Raw genomic sequence first — 16,795 nt, 5'->3', positions numbered from 1 at the left:
TCAATGGACATGGGTTTGGGTGGACTCCGGGAGTTGGTGATGGACAGGGAGACCTGATGTGGTGCGGTTCATGGGGTCGCAAAGAGTTGGACACGACTGAGTGACTGAACTGAACTGAACTGTCCATCTTCATCTTTCAAGTGTGCTTTCCTCTGGACTGGCCTCTTTCTCAAGCAGACTGTCCCATGTGGTGACCCAAACAGCATTAGCAGCTTCAGGTCAGTTCAGTTCTGTCCCATGGACAGAGGAACCTGGCAGACTGCAGTGCATAGGATTGCAAAGAGTCGGACACAACTGAAGTGTCTTAGCACTCACTTTTGTGAATTATTCTTTGCCTCTTAATGTCGCTTTGTGCTTAGTCGCTCAGTCGTGTCTGACTCTTTGCGACCCCATGGACTGTGGCCCGCCAGGCTCCTCTGTCCGTGGGGATTCTCCAGGCAAGAACACTGGAGTGGGTTGCCATGCCCTCCTCCAGGGTTGCTTTAATACCTTTCAGATAAAAAAGGTTTACTTTTTAATGGTAAAATCTACCCTTTTTTCCCACTAGGAAGGTTTTTAAATTTGATCTGTAGCTAGAGAAGCATCTGCAAGAAGATGCCCTCATAGGTGCTACATGGGTATGGGAACTGAGGCCCACGCTAGTTGCCATTTTTCTATTGGATGGTGGTTTGCTTCAGTTCATATAAAAGGTGAAACAGATGCTTATGGAAGAATTGCTAAGAACCCATGAGTTTAGCTAGTCTGGGGCACGCACAGGGTGAGGGGATGAACAGAGAAATTTCCTAAGCGCATGAGGCAGGAGGCACCTCCTCGTTCTGTGCTCTGGTCCTGAAGAAGGCTCTCTTAGCATCACGGTTGCTAGTGCTGTTCCCAGGGGCCCTGACAACAGTGCGACTTGGGGAGCCTGGGGCTGGGAGGAAAACCCCCAGAGAATCAGCCAGCCTGAAGGCTATCTGCTGTGACTGATTCACCCAGGCCTGGCCCCTGGAAACTGGCTCCTCTCAGCCCACGATCTGCCCCAGAGCCGGCATCCCTTTTAATAAGGCACGCCTTCTGGAGCATCCTGGTTGTTCTCAGAACGGTGCAGTGGAGAAGGAAGGCAGTGGGCCTACTGTGGTCGAGGAAACGAGAGTGCTCTGCAGAAGAATCGGTGCTTCCTCCTAGGACTCGAGAGAGGCCTGGAATTTGGTGGCAGTGATGTGGCTTCCAGCTCCCCTGACTCACATGGGCTAGCCCCCCCAAACCCCGCCATCCCCACCATGGAGTACATCCTCCTTGTCCTGTATTTCTCCTTTTTCCTCTGTCTCTGCACCCTGGTGTGTCTGTACTTTTCTGGCTGCCAGGAGATGACCTACAAGCATGAAGGTAAGCGGCCAGCTTTGGGGTCTGTTGCGGTCGTGTGAATATCAGTGGCTGTGATTGGAATGCTCCTTTCTGAGACCGGGATTATTGGGAGTGACGTGGATGAGGAGAGAGGAGGCCGTGCAAGGCTGGGCTCAGCCATGGGGCTGTTTATTTGTGTGCATGTGTTGGGGGGGGTGCCTCCCCTTTTCCTCTCTGTTCACGTGATCTACTAAGAATGAGCACCTCTGTACATTCAGCATGTCAGTGGAGAAGAAATGTTTATTTTCTGGTCATTGTTGCCCAAACTGCAATTCAAGCATTTGGGTTGGTTTATAGAAAGATGTCTGCAAGGCAAGGTTTTGGTGGCAAAGAAAATGGAAGTCCGGAGAGATGGGCCCTTTTCCATAGAAGATGCACTTGGAATGAGCAGAGATGGAAATCTTATGCTCCTATAGTTATTTTTTCCTTAGGAAATTCCCAGGGAATTTTCGAATGATGGAGGTTCCAAAAAATCAACAGTGTCTATTGTGCTTGACTTTCTTTAAAAAGCTGATTGTGAGCCGAGCGTTTGAGAAACAGTATTTCCAGGTGATTTTCCTTTCATTCCTTGGAGGCTTGTGTGTAATTTCGTGTATATGAACATGAAGTGGAAGGCAGGGTTGCTTGGTCTCCAAAGAAGACAGCCACCAGATTTTCACTTGAAGTGTTGTCTTTTTTGTTTTAATCTTGTTTTTCGTTAATAAAGGCATAAATTTATGTGGTGCATTTTGGCTTCCCATATAATACAATCAATTAAAAAAAAAATACCTAACTCTCAGGAAACAAACCAACCCCACCCATATGTCATACAAGGTAGGGGTGAGTCATGGTGACCTCCCTGCTGCCTTGGAAACTCTGTGTGCTGTGGATTTATGGATTGTCTCCTCTGTGGTTATAGGTTTATATGTTTTTTATTCTTTAATTAGAGGAAAGTTGCTTTACAATGCTGCGTTGGTTTCTGCCTTACAGCAGTGTGAATCAGTCCTAATTATATATGTATATCCCCTCCCTCTTGAGCTGCCCTCCCCACCCCTCTCTGGGTCATCAGAGTGTCAGGCTGCTGTCCCTGTGATTTACAGCAACTTCCCACCAGCTATCTACTTTACACATGATGGTATGTGTTTGTCAGTGCTGCTTTCTCAGTTTGTTCCACCCTCTCCTTCCCCTGCTGTGTCCACAAGTCAGTTCTCTATATTTTGAATGTCCTTGTGAGTTTGATCCCGCCTTCAGAGCTGCTTCTTCCTTTCTTCCCTGCAGCGTGCTTTCTCGGGTTCTGTCTCTGGAAGCACATGATACTTCCAAGGCGCTCCGCTGGGGTCCAAGCAGGTCAATCTAAATGCACAGCTGCTGCGTCTGTAGTTAATACCCTGTGTTATTATTTGTCGTTGTTTATTCAGTAAGTCATATCTGACTCTTTTACAACCCCATGGACTGCAGCCTGCCAGGCTCCTCTGTGCATGGGATTTTCCAGGCAAGAATACTGGGGTGGAGTGCCATTTTCTTCTCCAGGGGAATCTTTCTGGCCTCGGGATCAAACTCATATCTCCTGCATCTCTTGCACTGCAGACGGATTCTTTACCACGGAGCCACCTGGGAAGCCCAATACTCTGTTTTAGGGCTCAGTAATTCCCAGGTGGCGCCAGTGGTAAAGAACCCACCTGCCAATGCACAAGACATAAGAGACATGGGTTCAATCCCTGGGTCAGGAAGATCCCCTGGAGGAGGGCATGGCAACCCACTCCAGTATCCTTGCCTGGAGAATTCCCAAGGACAGAGGAGTCTGGTGTGCTTCCGTCCATAGGATCACAAAGAGTCAGACGTGGCTGAAGTGACTTAGCATGCACGGAATTGAGTATTTACCTCTCAGTCCCACAAAGTTTCAAAAAGCAGGTCACCCTGGGTATGGAACACTGAGTCATCACCCCCCAGAATGGCCCACGATGCCTGCAGTGCGAGACACCGCCTGGCCTCGGGTCCTGGTCGTGTGGAGACCGTGAGGTGTGATGTTTCCTGGGGCTGCATCCGTGTGCCGGGCAGGGCCCTCCCTGTGTCTCTGCTCCCTGCTGATGAGCACAACGGGCCTGTCCCCGGAGGCCAAGCAATTAGCAGTGTTTACGAGAAATAAGGTCAGCTGAGTGGCTGCCCAGAAAAACAAGCAGCCTGGGGCTCAGGTGAACCGCGTGTGTGCAGAGGAGCTGAGCGCTATGAATGTGTCCCCATCGAAGGTCATGGCCCGGCTCCCTGGAGGTGTGGCGTCTGGAGCATCATTGACACAAACTCAGGGGGGATTTCTCAATCTGGGGGGCAGTCGGAGTGTGCCTTTGAGCATAGAATTGTCTCCTCCAACCTCCACTCAGAGAGGATTGCATTTGACATTGACGGGGTCTAGTAGGGACTCATGTTCCTACCTGATGGACTCGCCTGGGGCGCACAGCCAGCTGGTTGCCCACCGGTGCTGGCTGCAGAAGCAAAGGAAGGGGTGTCACGTGCAAACCCAAAACTACTGTGGAGGAACGTTTGTTTACCACTGAGTTCTTTGCAAATACTCATTGAACAACCAGTATTTCTTGAGCGTGTCAGGCCTTGACATCAGCACAATGTATCATATGTTAGGCAGTGAGGAGCACTATGGAGAAAAATAAAGGAAGAAGAACAGAGAGGCGGGGGTGGGGATAGGCCAGTTAAGACTTTGATGTGGTGGTCAGGGAAGTCTTGATAAGTTACGTTTGTGCAAAAACTGGAGGGAAGGGAAGGAGAGAGTCACATGGGTTCCAGGGGACAGCGTCTTGGCAGTGCAAAGGCCCTGCGGCAGGCATGTGGAAGGGGCGGAGGTGTGCCCGGCAGTGTGACTGGAGCCCAGTGGTGAGGAGGGGATGAGGCCGGAGCAGAGTAGGGGGCAGGCGCAGGGCCTGTGGACTGCACTGTCGATGTTGGCTTCTGCTTAAGTATAGTGCAGGGCCAGTGAGCTTTGAACAAAGGACCAACACAACATGATTCTTGTTGCAAAATAGTCACTCGGGCCACCAGGTTATGGGACAAAGGCAGAAGCCGAAAAGCCAGTAGTGAGAGGTGATGGTGGCTTGGACCAGGAGGGCGGTACTGGTTCGTGGAGGGTTGGATCGTGGGTTGAAGATCGAGCCAGCAGGGTTTCTCTCGGAGGCGTGGAGCATGGAGTGGAGAAAGGGGTTGGTTTTTGGCCTGAGGAACTGTAAAGATGGAGCTGCCAGTGGTGAACACAGGTTAGTCCGAACATGGAAACAGCAGGTTCGGGAGTGTTAGGTCAGCATGCACCAGCCTTCCTGGAACTGTCGAGGAGGTGGCTGACGTGTGACCCGGGAGTTCAGAGGGCAGTATGTGCCCCACCTGTGTTAAATAAACAAAAAGCATAAGGCAAAAGCACTTTGCAGAAACACAGATGCCAAATGCAAGGCCATCGTGGGTGACAGCCGTGGCCAGGTGCCTCCCTCAAAGCCTCATGAGAGATGCTAAACTGTACAGGATAACAAAGGAGCCTCCCTTCCCCTTGCTTCCTGGTTCTGAATTAGCTCCTAATCCTGTTAGGGGCACCAGCCACATTTTTCTGCCATCTGGACCCATGAGCTTGTACAGAGGCATTGGCTCTGACAGAGAGAGAGGTGCCTGAGCATGTAGGGAGTGCCTCTGTGTGTTGACGGGTGGGGAGGGACTCTGGGAGAACCTGGTTCAGATTACCGAGTGGGAGCTTGGCTCTGGATTTAGGTATGGTTCTTTCTTCACGGTCAAGAGCATCCCCTGATTTGTAAAAACAAAAATCTTTCTCAGGGGCTATTTGTGGGTGGGGGGAAAGCCAGTGTTTCTAGGACAAGGGATGTTGATCTGGTGATTGCCTGTTGGCATCTGAGGCCCCAAGGGACAGAAGCTCTTTGAGGCAGGGATCAAGCCTGGTTTTGATCAGTTGTGGCCCCCCCAGGCTCCACCCAGGGTTTGACCCATAGAAGGCGCTTAGTCAGGTGTTCACTTAAGGAATGAATGAATAAGTGAGCGAATGAAGCCTCATCTCTTGTGATATTTGGGGTGAGAGAAGTGCTGGATAGGGTAGCTGGAAGCCCAGCACACAGAGCCTCACAACTGCCTCTGAATCTGAGTACTGGGTGTATATAGGTCCATTACACCATTCCTTCTAATTTTATAAATGTGCTTGTTAAACTAAACTAAAATTGCCTGTTAGGGCACATCTAGTGAGGACCTGAATCTCCCGCCCCCCAACTTGCCCAGCCAGTCAGAACCCCAAGTCCACCTGTGGCCACTTTGCACCTTTCACCATTCTATCTGACCTAGAACCTGACATCTCAGGTGGCCTGCCCCCGCCCTCCCCTCCCCCGACTCAGTACAGCAAGGATGCTGCTCACCATGTGTTACCACGCTGGGCACGTGGCTCGGTGACCTCACTTTGTGCTCATGGGTGAGGTGGGGGGCCTGTGTCCCTCTGACGGAGAAGGAAGCTGGCGCTCAGACAGGCTACGTCGCTCCCTTGCAAAAGGTCATCAGCTCATGAGCCTGGAGCCAGGGTCGAGCTAGCACCCTCTGCGGCCACCCTCCACCCTCTGACCACCTCTGGCTGCCTCCTTCCCCCTCAGCAGTCACGGCCCCCCCACCACCCCCCTCCTGGGATGCCCCCATGGCCCTGATGCACACTGTCACCCCTCTGCCCGCGGAGGACGGGGTGGGGGTATCCAGGCGACTCTTGAGTCCCTCTCTCATGCCGTGCAAATTGCCTTTCACAGAAGCATGTTGTGGAGACATTTTTTGGATTTGACGAGGAGTCTGTGGACTCGGAAACGCTGTCAGAGACGTCCTGCAACACGGACAGGACGGACAGGGCTCCGGCCACGCCCGAGGAGGACTTGGATGACGTAAGCGGGCCTCACCCCCGGGTGCTTGTAAAGGGGTGCCTCTCGCCTCACCCGGCCTCTGTAGCTGCAGGACAAACCTCGCAGGACCCTCAGGGAGGGGGGTCCCCACTTTCATGGGTTCTGAGAATGGTGATGGGGGGGCGCCTGCAGCCTGGTGGAGACCCTTTCCCTTCCCAGCACGGATTTCACACCGGAGACCTATAGCCACGAGGTCCGCTTGCCCTTTGTCATTAAAACTGCTGTGTGGTGGTCTGCCCTCGCCATTGTACACACACACACACACACACACACACACACACACCTGTGTATATAAAGATGCCGTGTCACTGTAGGAGAGGATGCGAGCAGCAGAAAAGAGCAGAGGGAGGCCCAGCTGGAACCTCTCACCCCGACTCCCCTCTCTCACGCTTTCCTGACCCTCCGTCTGCATGTGCATCCACCTTCCTGTCCTCTGCTCCCAGGAGCCTGAGTTACACAGAAGCAAAGAGCAGCCCCCCTCTCCCCTCCCCACCCCGCCCCGTGGGATTCACTCCGGAAACCCCAGTCAAACACAATCACATCAGACACACACTCTTTGATTTGCCTTTTTCACCAAGAACGTGTAACAGGCATCTTTCAGCACCAGATGCTGTCGGTCATCATCCTCCGTCCCGAGCAAACCCTCATGGATCTGCTTGTGCGTCCAGCCTCACGGGCTCCTGATGAGAGGCGTTACTGGGATTCCAGTTTTTCACAACTTCAGCGACGCTCTTTGGGTGGTTGTCTCCTTAGGAGAAATCCCCAGAATGAGACCTGCGGGATGGGAAAAGTGAAAGAAAATGAAGTCGCTCAGTTGTGTCCGACTCTTTGTGAACCCATGGACTGTAGCCCACCAGACTCCTCCGTCCATGGGATTTTCCAGGCAGGATACTGGAGTGGGTTGCCATTTCCTTCTCCAGGGGATCTTCCTGATCCAGGGATTGAACCCGGGTCTCCCTCATTGTAGGCAGATGCCTTACCGTCTGAACCACCAGGGAAGTCTGAAGCCAGCAGGAAGCGGGATGAGAGGGCGCCTGTTCCAGCGTGCAGTCAGGACTGGCGCACCCTTGCTCCCTGCACACAATTCAGTGATTCCCAGGGTTCGGGCAGCTCCGGGGAAGATGGTAGAGAAGGGCGTCTTCTCCCCAGAGCTCTCTCCAGAGCCCTCCAGTTAGGTCCTGGCCGCAGCTGGTCCGTTACATGACAGCTGCCAGCGGTTGTGACATCTGGACATTGTCTTTGCCTGACTTGACCCTGGCACCACCGTTCACGACAAGTCACGGGCTTCCTCACGCTTTTCTCTTCCATGACGTGAAGACTACAACCCGAGAAGAGGCTGACCTGAGGTTCTGCCAGCTGACCAGGGAGTACCAGGCGCTGCAGCGAGCCTACGCCCTGCTTCAGGAGCAGGTGGGCGGGACACTGGACGCCGAGCGAGAGGCCCGGGTAGGTGCCAGGGGAAGGCGCTAGGGGGTCGGGCAGAGGCTGGGTGTCCCGTGCGTGCCCTTCCCAGCAGCCGGATTCTGTAGGGGTGCTGAGAGGGAATGGAGTAACGTTCCAGCGTTTGGCAAACCTGATGGGAGCTACCTGCCCGTCCTCAGTGCGGGAGCAGGGTTTGCAGAAGAAATGCTGCCTTCCCAGTGTCCTGTGCCCCTTCCATTGGCAAGAGGGTTTCAGAAATTTGACTCGGTGATGAAATCAGACTCACTGTGAAATAGACATCTCTGTTTCCTGGCTGAGAAGCCCCCAAGAGTGTCCCTGAGGAGCGCAGGCAGGGCTGTCCGAGTGCTCGAAACCCACCCAGCACTCGCTCTGGTCCCTGCTGGCCACCCAGGTCTGGACCATACCAGCCTTCATGGCTGGGCTGACCTCCACCTTCTAGTAACGTCCACTCACTGGCCATTAGCCCATCTTCGGGAGTCGCACAGACCAGTCTCGGCTGGCCCTTCCCTCTGAAGGCAAGAGGGACCCCTGGGAGTGCTCCTGCTGGGGGTGACTTTTCACCCCAGCGCACCCCTGTTTCATTCCCACAGCCAGCCCTGTGAGGTAGGGGGTGGCGAATGAGGCTGTGCAGGGAAGTTCCTCGGCTGCAGTAGTGTCAGCCTGTAACCTGTAGGTCAGAGGCAATACACTGCTGGAGGTGGTTTGGGCTGAAGCATGGGTTTCTTATTAAAAAACTTCATCTCCTTGCACCGTTCAAAAGCCAAGAGATTTCACGTAGAAGTCTGGGTTCCGGCTTCTCTTGAGAGCTCAGAGCATCTGGCAGCACCAGTTTTCCCATTCCGTGTGGTCACCTTTGGCCGCAACTTCAGTGGCACTTTCAGTGGCTGCGGCTTCAGTGGCAGCCCCCCCGCCCTGAGCTGAGACATATGCCCTGGTTTGCCACAGTCCCCACCGCTCCCTAGTACCCCTCACCCAGTCAGCCTCTCTAATTTATACTACCCGCCTGGTCCTCGGGGTATCTGGTTTTCAGCCCTTGCTGTAGGTGACACCTTTGTCAGGAGATGGGCTGAGCGAGGGTGAACGTGTGGCTGGTGTTGGTGGTACAGCCACGGCACTGGATCAGGAAGCTTGGATGGGAGCTGACCTGCTGGCCCCTCACTCGCCCTCGTGAAGAAGCTGGCCGCTTCTCCAGGCTGCAGGCTGCAGGGGTAGCACTGACGGCCTCTCAAGGCCTTGCAGTTCTTCCAGGTGTCACACCCATAGGTGACAGAGGAACCAGGCAGGCCAGTCAGCATGTGTGCTCCTAAAAAAAGGACCCGTTTCTCAGAACCAGATTCCACCTTGTCCTTTCCCCTTCTCGGTCATCATCCTGGGTGACCTGCTCACTTCCTGGTCCTTTTCATTTCAGACTCGGGAACAGCTCCAAGCTGATCTGCTGAGGTGTCAGGCCAAAATCGAGGATCTGGAGAAGTTACTGGTTGAGAAGGGCCAGGTGAGCACAAACAGTTACGTGACCCATAGCTCTTTGAATTTCTGTCCCCTTGGTGGGGTCACTGGGTCTTGGTGCCCAGGTGGATGGTCTGTCGATCTATATCATTTGCTCTGGAGATGTGAGAGGAAATAAAAAAAATGTTAGCAGAGTTCATGCTGGCCTAGCCCAGTTCATTTGCGTCTTTACCAGGCTTTTAAAAATCCAACATTAGTTACGAGAGCCTAACTTGGCTTTTTCTTTGTTTGTTTGCCAAGTGCACAAGAATAGGAAACAACTCCAAATGTAAAGTGATAGCAGAATCTTTTCTGACTTGAATCTGGAAGAAAAGCTGACACTGCCTATGAGGATTCAGTTGTGCAAATGAACCTGCAGCTAGCTCTGAGTGATGGCAGAGGTGGCCTTGGGAGCTGGTCCAAAACTCTCCATGAGGCAGGAGAGCAGTGCAGAACACACACTGCGGCCAACAAGCCACAGGCCAGCCCTGCCTCTGACCTGTTGCACAGCCTTGGGAAAATTACATGATCCCTTGTGCCTCAGTTTCCTCATCTTTAAAACAGGGCTAATAATAGTACTTAATACATAGGGAATGGGGGAGGAAGGAGACTCAACACAGCCTGGGTGGAGTCCAGGTGAGAGATGAGGCTGTTTTCACACTCCTGTCCTCACCTGCCATTGACCTCAGCTTCCCTCTTTCAGGCTGAGCTCACAGGTTGCAACTTGCCCAACCACAGTCTACGATTAAGTTAACCTCCCACGTGAGATGCTAGGCCCTGTTTTTGGGTGTGCTCTGCCCCCAGTTCCTGCTAAATAAAGGGACCAGTCTGGGACAAAACACATGGCCATTCATTCAGCGAGCACTTTACCAAGAGCCCTTGCCCTGTGCCAGGCTCTGTGCTCAGCGTGTGGGATAATGTATCAGCTTGCTATTGCCGCCTGACAAATCACCCCAAAACTGAGTTGTTTACAAATAACAGAAATTTTGTGTGCTTACAGTTCTATGGGTCAGCAGTTTGGGTGGTTCTTCTGCTGGTCTCTCCTGGGGTCACTCTAGAGGTTTCATTTTGCAGGCGATTAGGGCTAGATGGCCCCAAATAACCTCATTGTCCTGTCTGCGCATTAGTACCAGCTGTTGGCCAGGCTCTCATGGTCTCTCGTCCTCAAAGACTGGCTCCTTTAACTAAAGGTCTTAGAGCAGGAAGAAAGGGCAGCCCCCAAAGCACAAGTATAGGCCATGCCTCTGCCTGCATCACATTTGTTAATATGCCAGTCACCAAAGAATGCTGCAGCCATACCCAGCGGCAAGTTTGCTCCTTGGGAGGAACTGCAGAGTCACCTTGCAAAGGGGCAGAGCCATGGGAGGGACATTGCCAACGACCTCCCATAGGGAAAAAGATGAATGGACCCAGCTCTGGACTCAGCCTCATGGGCCTACACATGTGTCGGTCCTGGGAAGACCCAGGGTGATACATGATGGGTAGAAGGAAGGGAGGGAGGGAGAAAGTTCCCTCGTTTATACCTTCATCCATCCCCTGGCATTTACTGAGCATTAGCTGTGTGCCGGGCACCGTGTCAGGTGCTGGAGATGCTGGTATAAAGACAGACTTAGCCCCCCGGCTCATGGAACGTTCCTGGACAGAACTTGCCCAGACAAAGATGTGGTTAGACAAAGGGTCTCAGACGAGCAGAAGTGTGTTACTATGATGACACCAGGTCCACAGGCACATCCATGGGGGTGTGGCCTGAACACTCACCCTCGAGCCTAAGAGGACAAGCCCTGCAAGGGTCTGCCAGGATTAGCTCAGCTGTGCTCCAGGCGTTTTTCTGTCAGTGATAACAGATGTTCAGTTAAGTCACTCAGTTGTGTCCAACTTTTTGGAACCCCATGGACTGCAGCACGCCAGGCTTCGCTGTCCATCACCAACTCCTAAAGCTTGCTCGAATTCATGTCCATTGAGTCAGTGATGCCATCCAACCATCTCATCCTCTGTCTTCCCCTTCTCCTCCTGCCTTCAGTCTTTCACAGCATCAGGGTCTTTCCTAAGGAGTCGGTTCTTCACATCAGGTGGCCAAAGTATTGGAGCTTCAGCTTCAGCATCAGTCCTTCCAGTGAATATTCAGGACTGATTTCCTTTAGGATGGACTGGTTGGATCTCCTTGCTGTCCAAGGGACTCTCAAGAGTCTTCTCCAACATCACAGTTCAAAAGCATCAGTTCTTTGGTGCTCAGCTTTCTTTATGGCCCAACTCTCACATCCATACATGACTACTGGAAAAACCAGTAGCTTTGATACAGATGAGCTCCCTGAAATTTAGGGAACATGAGTAGAGGAGGAATGCACCACAGACCTGCCAATTCTCTTTTTCAGGATTAAACATTTAGCACAGTGGTTCCCAACCTTTTTGGCACCAGGGACCAATTTTATGAAGACACTTTTTCCCCTGACCAGGGTGTGGGGGGGGAGGGGTTGGTTTCGCTATGATTCAGCACCTTACATTTACTGTGCTCTCTATTTCTAATCTGACTTACTAGAATTGACTCACTAGAAAAGACCCTGATGCTGGGAAAGATTGAAGGTGGGAGGAGAAGGGGACGACAGAGAATGAGATGGTTGGATGCCATCACTGACTCAATGGACATGAGTTTGAGTAAGCTCCGGGAGTTGGTAATGGACAGGAAAGCCCAGCATGCTTCCATGGGGTCACAAAGAGTCAGACACGACTGAGCGACTGGACTGACTGATTTCTAATCTAATGCCTCTGCTGATCTGACAAGAGGTCTGGTTCTTCGGCTTGGAGGTTGGGGACCCCTGGTTTAGAGGGACAGTGCGATCATTCTAACTGCTTTCCTTCTCTCTGACCTTTTCATAGAAAGGTTCATATGAAGTAACCTTTCCCATTGATGCTTTGTTATTTAACTGTCTGCTTCAATGAGTATGAACATATTTAGTACTTTTCCTTAGGATTCCAAATGGGTTGAAGAGAAGCAGCTGCTCATCAGAACAAACCAGGACTTGCTGGAAAAGGTACGTGGCACCAGCACCCTGAGCCCCACCCCAGGGGATCATGGAGCCCGGGGCCTGTTCTGGCTGCCGAGTTTCACCCATGCCCATCCTGAGGGCCCCCACCCACTGGTCCTGTCTCTGTCCTCTGGGTCGGGGCCCGCAGAGCTGGTTTGCAGACGTGGTGAGGGTTGCCAGTCCTTCTGATGCTGGGCTTCCAGGCTGCCTCTGACGTTGCCTTGGATTCCAGACCACTCCCCAACCCCCCCCCCCCACCCCCACCACCTGCTCCCCAGGCAGGGGTCGGTGGGCAGATCCTCGGGCAGTCATGGTCCATTTCATCGACTGGAGGCCATGGTGCTGGCAGAGCCAAGCTTGTCCTTCCCTCTGTGGTCATGGAACTTGTAGGGAGTCGGCTTGAGTGGTAAATCTAATGCTTTGGGACAATACCTCAGCTTTATTTTTTTCTTATTTGTGAACAATTCAGTGATTTTTTTTTTTTTTTTTTTTTGGTAAATTTACTGAGTCGTGCATCCAGCCCCACCATGCAATTTTTAGATCATTTCCAGCTTCCCTCAAAGATCCCTCTTGCCCCTTTGTAGTCACCCCTGTCTCTCACCCCTCAGCCCCTGGCAACCTATTTTCTGTCCCAGCAGATTTGCTTGTCCTGCACCTTCTGTACTGGTGGAAGTGGACTGTGTTAGGTCTTAGCTTCTAAACGTCCTCAAATGTCCCAACTGGACAAGCCCAGCCTTGCCCCCTTGGGGGGCGGCAGGCTCCTGTCCCGGCCCTGTGCTGACCTGTTGTGTGGCCTTTCATTGTCCCATGTCCCTCCACAGCATCTGGGGACAGAGCTGGTCACTTCCTGTGAGGCAGCTCCAGGCTTTGGGAGAGATTTCGGATCCCTAGTCCTTCTGGCTAAATTCTGAGAGGCCGGGAAAACTCTTATGCTATTTCCAGATGTCCCCCTGGGGGGCAGTACCATCCCATTAGAGGTGGGGAGGCAGAAGTAAAGGTGACCATGACCCACCAGTAAGTGAAAGTCGCTCAGTCGTGTCTGACTCTTTGCGACCCCATGACCATACAGCCCATGGAATTCTCCAGGCCAGAATACTGAAGTGGGTAGCCTTTCCCTTCTCTAGCGGATCTTCCTGACCCAGGAATCAAACTGGGGTCTTCTGCTTTGCAGGCGGATTCTTTACCAACTGATCTGTCAGGGCCTTCATTTCCATGTACTGTCTTGGATCTCACTGCAGGCCGCCAAGTGGGGGCTGCTCTGTGCTTCTGTGTCATCCAAGGAGCTAAATAGCTGGCCCAGAGTCTCCCAGTAGGTCTGGGACCCAGGCAGCCCCACTTACCAGACTTTCGGATCTCCTACTCACAGGAGCCCTCTGGGGAGTCCAGGGCACCTTACTAGTGCAACTAGCCAGACCCTGGGTGGGCTGACTCTGGGAGATTGGGATAGAAGAAATTCAGACAGGCTTGGGGATCACTGTTGCTTCCCCAGGACTGACCTTTGGAAAAGGACTAAATTGCTCTGTGCCTTAGTTTCTCCACTATTCGTGTATTCAGCAAATACCTGGCCCCCATGCCGGGCCAAGCTTGGGCCGCAGGGACAAAGCAGGCACAGCCTCTGATCTGGGCCATCCCAGCCCCCGGAGCAGAAAGGGCCCATCTTGCACACCCACTGAGACCCTCCCCTTCCCACCCTACCCCTGGTAACGGCCCTGTGTCCCCAGGTCAACACCCCGGGGGCCCGTGATACAGGACATGTTCTTATGGCCTCCGAGGAGAAACAGTGGTTCTCCCACCATTAACCCGCAGCTGTCTCTGGTTTAGATTTACAGGCTGGAAATGGAAGAGAGCCAGCTGAAGAATGAAATGCAAGACGCAAAGGATCAGAACGAGCTGTTAGAATTCAGAGTGCTAGAACTCGAAGTAAGAGACTCTATCTGTTGTAAACTCTCAAACGGAGCAGACATTCTCTTTGAGCCCAAACTGAAATTCATGTAAAGTCCCAGATGTTTTTCAAGCATGTGTAAGGGGACGTGTGACACTTGTTTTCTTTTCTTTCTTTCTTTTTCTTTTTTTTTTTTTAAATCTGTATGTTGAGAATAATTTCACTGCCTTAATATGTTCTGAAGAGAATGCTCACCGAAGTCTTTGGACATGTACCAGAGCTAATCTATTTATTGCCTACGGCTTGTTTTTGCACTTAATAAAATAATTTGTTTTTGCAATATTTTGCCTTTTTTATTTGTGTTTCATTTCCATAACTACTTCTTTCCTGCATGCATAGTCACCTGGTATGCCTTCTGCAAACACGGACAGAAGCACTGTTGCAATTAATAACACACCTTTTTAAAGTGACCTTGCATGCATGAATATCACCTTTTGAAAGAGCGGGGTCTGACCTGGCCTGCGGCTGACTCCGTAATGTGTTTACTGCTAGTTTGGCCTGTTTTCTCTTTGCAAAGGTAAACACAAGGTAAGTAAACAGGGTAAGAGGAGGTATTTGCAATAGGTGGTTGAGAAAGCTTGTAACATTACTCCAACTCCTTGACGCAGTGAACGCAAACCTGGGCATCGTGAGCAGTACTGGACTAAATATGTCTGTAACTCAAACTGCAACTCAGAATGATTCCCTTAGCGTGAAGGGAGATTGACTGTTGTCCACAGGTAGAAACCCTGTTGCAAACCTTCAGTGACTTCCCAGATACACAGAGCTGGGTCCAGGGTGAGGACATGGGTGGTTTTATTGCTTCCAACTGGAACCCTGCCTCGGGTGTGTCACTGTATTGCCTTGCTACCACCTGACTTCATAATCCTTTTTCGTTTATTTGTTTCCATTTCAAACTCATCTACATGTGACACATCGCCTGAGTTTGTGACTGGTTTTCTCTAAGCATCTGTGGAGACACGAATCTTCTTTCCCTCGACTGAAGCCTTTGCATGTCCTGAACCCTTGGTAAAAGTGAGCTCCTTGGAAATGTTGGTGTCTCTCAGATTTCATTTTCTCTTCTCAGCTTCAGTTAAAATTCTGCTTTCCCTAGAACAGGGTTTCCCTTGTGGCTTAGCTGGTAAAGAATCCACCTGCAATGCGGGAGACCTGGGTTCGATCCCTGGGTTGGGGAGATCCCCTGGAGAAGGGAAAGGCTACCCACTCCAGTATTCTGGCCTGGAGAATTCTATGGAATAGTCCATGGAGTCACAAAAAGTCGGACACGACTGAGCCACTTTCACTTCACTTCACTTCCCTTAGAGCATCTCATCCTGTACTTTGTTGTGTGGCATGGACCGTGGCCTGAATGTCTCAAAGCCAGGTGTTGCCGTGCGATTCAGCTCTTTCCTGAGCATAAACTGAGCCCTTCATTCAGGCAGCAGAAGTAGAAGTTATGAAAGATTACGGTGAATATTCTACCACTGTCAGAAAACCTTTCACGGCTCTTTGCTACCCGCCATTTCTCATGAGACTTCCATAAGCATTGGTCACTTTACTAGAACTTTCAAGTGTTTCCACCATCCTTTGGAGGACCCATTAGAAATCAGTTTTCTGACTTTCATTCATATAAAACATGAGCTTTCTTGTGTCACCTTTTCTATGGAGACCCCCTGTAAGTAAGTATTACAGGTAGAAGAGACATCTATAGCACGGAACCATTGTGAATGTGGTTGTTCTAGTCTAATGAGGGAAATAAGGTTTTCTATCTGAACTGTTTCAAACCAGGTTAGCCAGATGGGGGCTTGGTGGAAATTAATTGAATTGATGGCCCCGCCCTTCCCCTCTCCTTTAGAGGATCTGCTTAGGGACCTGCCATCCAGTGCTGCCTTGGCTGCATTTCTTAGTTAACGGCTAAAGTAACTCTTTGGTTCTGTGGCTCGATTCTGCAGCCGTGGTTCAAAGCAAGCTTACTGACTGTAATTTTGAGGAAATAAAAGCAGTTTGATTTCAAGGTATCATTTGGTGAGGCCTTGGCTGCTGGCTGACCTGTCCATTGCTTGGGGTTTAAAGGCAGCTCTGTGTAGGAAACGCATTTGAGACCAGAGTACTGTTTTGCTGGTCTCCTTTATTTCTGTAAGTAATTGGGCATCTCAGTCCCTTTTTAAAAATATGTCACTTTACGTATGATTAATGTACCACCTCTGGGAAAATGCTTGCTCTCCTTATTTAGTAGTTGAGATCTGATTTATCAATCTAAGGCAGTGGTAGAATGATCATTGGAAGGTTAGTGCAGATCAGAAAAAAAAAATCATGAACAAAGTCAGAAGATCGTATTGAAAAAGATATGAAGCCAGGGTCTGGGGTCTGGTCGTGCCACTCAATCGCATGGGACCTCGGAGGGGCCCTGTCTCACAGCCTCCTACTCTCTGTCCACAAAAACGGAAGCGTTCATGGCTACCTCCTGGGGTTGTGTGAGGATGAAGTGAGCTAACAATGACTTCTATTGAAATTTCCCGCGATTATTCTTCATCAAGTATTTAATGATGATTGTGTGACTTCCTGGGCTTTGATCAACAGGTCCACTCCTGACACTCTGCTAACCGTTTCTTCCCAGCTGACTAGGCTAA

At 51.2% G+C, this 16,795-nt stretch overlaps 2 protein-coding genes across 7 annotated transcripts in view; both read left to right on the top strand.

Annotated features, from left to right (window-relative positions):
* Window positions 1-16,795, top strand: part of C29H4orf50 (chromosome 29 C4orf50 homolog) — a 293,220-nt gene that overhangs the window by 111,792 nt on the left and 164,633 nt on the right. For 5 of the 6 annotated variants that reach the window (XM_070458139.1, XM_070458143.1, XM_070458140.1 and 2 more), the window contains exons 9-13: window positions 6,147-6,275; window positions 7,611-7,739; window positions 9,145-9,228; window positions 12,188-12,250; window positions 14,066-14,164. In XM_070458139.1, coding sequence (XP_070314240.1) covers window positions 6,147-6,275; window positions 7,611-7,739; window positions 9,145-9,228; window positions 12,188-12,250; window positions 14,066-14,164 — 504 coding nt within the window. Of the gene's footprint in view, window positions 1-6,146; window positions 6,276-7,610; window positions 7,740-9,144; window positions 9,229-12,187; window positions 12,251-14,065; window positions 14,469-16,795 lie in introns of those variants that run through there. The other variant, XM_070458144.1, reaches the window with a different exon arrangement.
* On the top strand, window positions 1,030-1,440 carry LOC139032023 (uncharacterized). Its single transcript, XM_070458146.1, has one exon. The coding sequence runs from the start codon at window positions 1,260-1,262 to the stop codon at window positions 1,401-1,403; it is 144 nt and encodes a 47-aa protein (XP_070314247.1). The 5' UTR covers window positions 1,030-1,259; the 3' UTR covers window positions 1,404-1,440.

Source organism: Odocoileus virginianus, chromosome 29 (genome assembly GCF_023699985.2).
Source record: "Odocoileus virginianus isolate 20LAN1187 ecotype Illinois chromosome 29, Ovbor_1.2, whole genome shotgun sequence".
In the NCBI taxonomy this organism is placed as follows: domain Eukaryota; kingdom Metazoa; phylum Chordata; class Mammalia; order Artiodactyla; family Cervidae; genus Odocoileus; species Odocoileus virginianus.
The sequence above is the reverse complement of the archived record's forward strand: the minus strand, read 5'-3'. Positions and strand labels throughout refer to the sequence as shown.